Genomic DNA, 4,578 nt, shown 5'->3' on the forward strand with positions numbered 1-4,578 from the left:
TTGGAACCGGCACCCTAACTGGTATAAAGTCCCCGTCTGAACGCACCCATTGGGTTGGATTAAAAGTCATTATCAGCTGGCAAAAAGAACACTTCTGCAGATGGTGGTGGTATCTTCACCTGTTTCCCTCTTTCACTGCAGAGTCCCACACTGTGCAAAGTGATGTTCTAGAGGTGGAGAGTGTGTGATTCCATTCTAAGAGCAGAGCTCTGTTTACAATACTTTTAATACAGATAAGTGTTTTCCAAAACAATTTGTTCTTTGTTTATATAATCTTACTGGATTATGGTAACTTCTAAAAAGAGGTAGAAATAATGTGTATGACAGGCTCAGTTGAATACATACATAAGTAACTATATACATAAAACAAGAAACAAGTCTTACCTTCTGTAGCAAGTCTGATGCTCCTTCATGCAGTGGAGTAAGTTTAGGTTTAACCTGCTCAGGATTGGCCTACAATAGTCACAGAAATGTAACTGATTAAAAAGAAATTCTTCCTGACAACACAATATCAAGTATTCCTTGTGCTTTCCTAAATTCTAGCAGGAAAACTGCTAATTTCTAACTAGTATACAAAAAAACAAATTTCAGGATATTTTAATGACTCATGAAATGTAACACATGGCACAATACATATAGTTCATGTGAGTGATTTACCAACACGAAGGAAAACAGACCTCTGTTTTTGCAAGGGTTTTGCATATATGTCTATTCTACCCTTTCTCTCTCCCATCCTTAAGACTCTACCCTTGAGATGTACTTGTTGTTCAGGTTAAAAGTAACTGAAAAAAGCCGCTAGACAAATCATCGGTGGTTGTTTGTGGCCCCCAAATGTTGGCTCTACTTACTACCAAGCCATAATTTGTGTTTGCCAGGCATCTCCCTTCCCCCAAACCCTTTGCATACAGCAGAGAACTCAGAGAATGAGATGGTTTCTGGTACAGGGGTTGTAGAGGGGTTACTCTCCACACCGAAGCCTCAGCTAGAGTACCCAGCCTCTTCCTTCTTCTTCCCAGTCTTAGTCCTGGACAAGGAGGGAGCTAGGGACTATATTTCTAGGCCTGCTGATCTCAGCCCCTTTAACAGCAGTGTCTAACTCACATGTGCCCTTTCTTTTCTCTGACAGCCCACAAGAATCCTGGGTCTCAGAAGACTGCCTCCCATTTATCTGTTTTTTTCTAAAGTGTCACAGTTTGAGTTGCTGATAGCACAGCAATAGAATTCCAAATTGCCTCCTTGTCCAGCCTCACAATGGAAACTGTTCTTTCTGCCAACCACTGGACCTCCATTGCTTATCTCATTTTACTTTCTCCCCATCTCCCCAGGCCATTCTTTCTTTATCTCTACAATGCAGGCTGGATCAATGGTAATCCTCACAGGGGTGTCAGGGCTTTGAAACAGAAAGAACAAGTAAGTGTGTCTCACTCACACTGTTTCTGCCTTTTACAAAAATCAGCACATCATAAAACATACTTCCACATCCAAAATGGGGGGCAGGGAGATACATGCCAATGTTTTTCTGAGGAGGATCTCTTGCTTTAGGGATTGATCAGAGGATCTGTGGAGATGTGATGGTTATTATATATGCAAAGGCATGAAATGATGGCTTGATTGAGAACTGAGAATCCCTGCTCTAAGCAATTACTTTCTGGTTTGTTACTTTCCTCAAACTCAGAGCTATAAAAACTCACAGTCTATTTGGCCATAATGACAGAAACAGATACCTACCTTCTTATTTGAAGATACAAATTCTGCCCTTTCAAACTCTGCAAGTTGCTCTAACAAGTTCCTTGGAAAAATTAAAAAAAGTTTCAGTTAAATATTAGATACAATTCCTACATTGTATTCTTCACAGCAAATAATTAGGAAATGGAAGAATTAACCCATACATGGAAAAAACCACAAATTATGTCTAGACCAACTCTCACATGGACAAATTTCCCTAAAAAAGACACAGCATTATTTTACATTAAAAGTTACTTCAGATATTAAAGTGATACTTTAAAAAGTCCTGGAACAACATCCACACTTCACATGTTAAAATGTATCAGTAGAGCCTTCTGAGCCAATACAATGTTTTCTCCATGGTTAATATAGTTACCTATTTTCCAGCTCAGAAATGTCAGTCTGCAGTTTAAGATACCACTTCTCAGCTTGGGAAAAGATCTGACGCAGGAGTAACACATTTGTGTATGCTGTATTAATAAGTTCTGACTCTACTTCACTGTGTACCACAGTCTGCAAGCCATCCAGCATATCTGACACTTCATCTATTGTGAATGTCTCTTCCACAAGCCTGAGCAGAAAAAAATAATAAAAAATGACATAGAACTATTGAAAGAACCATACCAGCAATTAAAAATATCAGAAGAGGCCTTAAGAAGCATATGATTTTTTTTAAAATTGTGGCAAAATAATTGGCAGTTGGCCTTTTGCTAGATTTGCTCTTCTGAGTAAAATGCTTAAGCACAACGGTTGAGAGCAGCACATGCAAAGCACACTGGCTAATTTTTACATTTCATAGTAAGCCCTTTTCCCTCATTTATTGCTTTTCCAGAGAAGCCCCTAACCTGTGGGGTGGCAGCTTTTTTAGGGGGCTAAAGGTTTCTTTGAGTTATTTTTCATATTGCTCCATCCTTAAAGTACCTGCTATCCTTAAGGTCCTGAAAACAAGAGTCCACTGTCTTGAGACGCAGGCCACGCTTAGAGCGTGCAAATCGCATGTAGTTAATCACTTCATTCTGGTGGTGTTCGTTGAGACCTAGCTCTGCCTATGAAAAGAAAAGAGCACACAAAAGTAGTGTTTTTAAGTTGGCTCCTTCTGCTGATTTATAAGATGCTCACATTAATTTAACAAAAACAATTAAAGTTTTCTCAGCTAAAGAAGAATAAGCTACACTGGCAAATCAACTATCTGTTTAAATGCATGGTCTTCTACCTGAAAACAACAAAAACACATTTTAGTTTCATTTACTATAAATCAATAATAAAATTTAAATATATTTACATATGCTATTTAAGCCTTTGTGTTGGTTCTTTTTGGGGATGCTAAAGGAGGTACAATTTACAATACAACAAATAAAAGCTATCACAGTGTTAAAAACAAGACCACCTTTAATGTTTTTATTTCACTCTTCATTACAGTAACCTAGCAAAAAATCTTTATTGATTAAGCCTCATTGTTGTTCAAGTAATAGCAATGTGCATCTCAGAAAGAAACAAGGATAAAGCAACAAAAGTTAAAAAAAATTACAGTGATTCATCTTCAGTCATTCTGTCCCAGTTCTCCACACTTAACATTTCGCTCCTTCTACAGAGCCTTACAGGCTGCACTGACTTGTGCTCTTACTTGAGCTCAGTGAACCGAGCAGGACTTAGGTCTGGTTTGTACATGCAAGGGAATGAAGTAGCAATGCTATGATGTGGCAGGTCAAACTACTACACCTCAACCGCGACAGTGGAGTCCAGCTTTCAATGCTCCTTTGCATTAAAACAAACACCCCTTCCTGCACACAGAAAAGAAGAACAGGAGAAGAACATGCTGTGCCGCTTTTCTATCCGCAGGGAGCTTTCCACACAGGAGGGGCATTCCAAACCGTAACCCTCCAACCGTAGCAGGGGAGGAGGTTCATTCGACGTCCTCACTCTCCTGCCATGTGTGACCCACAGATCTTACATTCAACGTTGTTTATGGGCAGGTGCAAAACCGACATGCCTCTCCGAGCTGGCTCTGAGACACAACAGTGGGAGTATTTTGGCCATGTATATGAAAACTATACGAAGCTGCCGCATGCAGCGTCAGACCACTGGTCTGTCGAGGTCAGCATGTCTCACTCTGACCAGCAGTTGCTCTCTTTCAGCAAGGGGATCATTTCCCCACATCACTCTCTCAACGACAGACGACAACCCGGGGTTTTGAGGCAGATGCTCTGCGGCTACTGAGTTTTGTACCACGGGCAAGCCTGGCGGTGAGCTAGCGGGCGGCAGAACAGCCCGGTTGACCGTTACGGCCACATTCTGCACTACCCATCAACGGACAGCGGGCTGCAAGGCACGAAGGGCGACATTTGGGGGCACCGCTCTACATTGGAAGGGGCGTGACCGGGGGGGGTCGTCGAGACGGGTGAAGAAGCCCAAGGTCAGCGCGCGGAGGCCCCGTAACGGTTTCCAACGGCCGGAGGGGGGGACCGCCGCTAAGCCCAGGGCACTCTCCGGCCTGCTGCTGCCGGAACACGTCCACCTCCACTCTCTCCTTCCCGCGGGAAACTTGCGACGATAAGCGGGACTGAAAAGGAGCGACCCGAGGCAACTCAGCGGCTCACCATGACGAGCTCCCGCTCCTCAGTGAAGACGAGCAGGATGGTTGATTTACAGGACGATGGTTGCCATGGCGATGAAACGGCACCCTCGCCTCCGCCTTCTACCAAACCTCATTGGGCGAAGTAGTCTTCACGTGACAGGAAGTGAGGTTCGGTGGGCCGTCGCCTACAGGGCAGGGAAACCGTTTGTTTGCTTTCAGAGAGGGAAAGGCTCGAGCCACACGCATGCGTTCATTTGGTTTCCGGGTTGAGTGGGAAT

General features: G+C 43.1%; 1 protein-coding gene across 1 annotated transcript; it reads right to left on the minus strand.

The window, feature by feature from the left end:
• Positions 1–384: 384 nt before the first annotated feature.
• On the minus strand, positions 385–4,394 carry LOC107125142 (leucine zipper transcription factor-like protein 1; the record flags this gene model as incomplete). The annotated part of the gene is made up of 5 exons (XM_015428596.1): positions 4,323–4,394; positions 2,647–2,771; positions 2,102–2,296; positions 1,729–1,789; positions 385–453 (listed from the first exon to the last, which is right to left on the minus strand). Coding segments are annotated over exons 1-5 (453 nt in total), but the record flags the coding sequence as incomplete, so codon positions are not given.
• Between the last annotated feature and the right edge of the window lie 184 nt (positions 4,395–4,578).

Source organism: Gekko japonicus, unplaced genomic scaffold (genome assembly GCF_001447785.1).
Source record: "Gekko japonicus isolate JY-2015 unplaced genomic scaffold, Gekko_japonicus_V1.1 scaffold10268, whole genome shotgun sequence".
Taxonomy (NCBI): Eukaryota; Metazoa; Chordata; class Lepidosauria; order Squamata; family Gekkonidae; genus Gekko; species Gekko japonicus.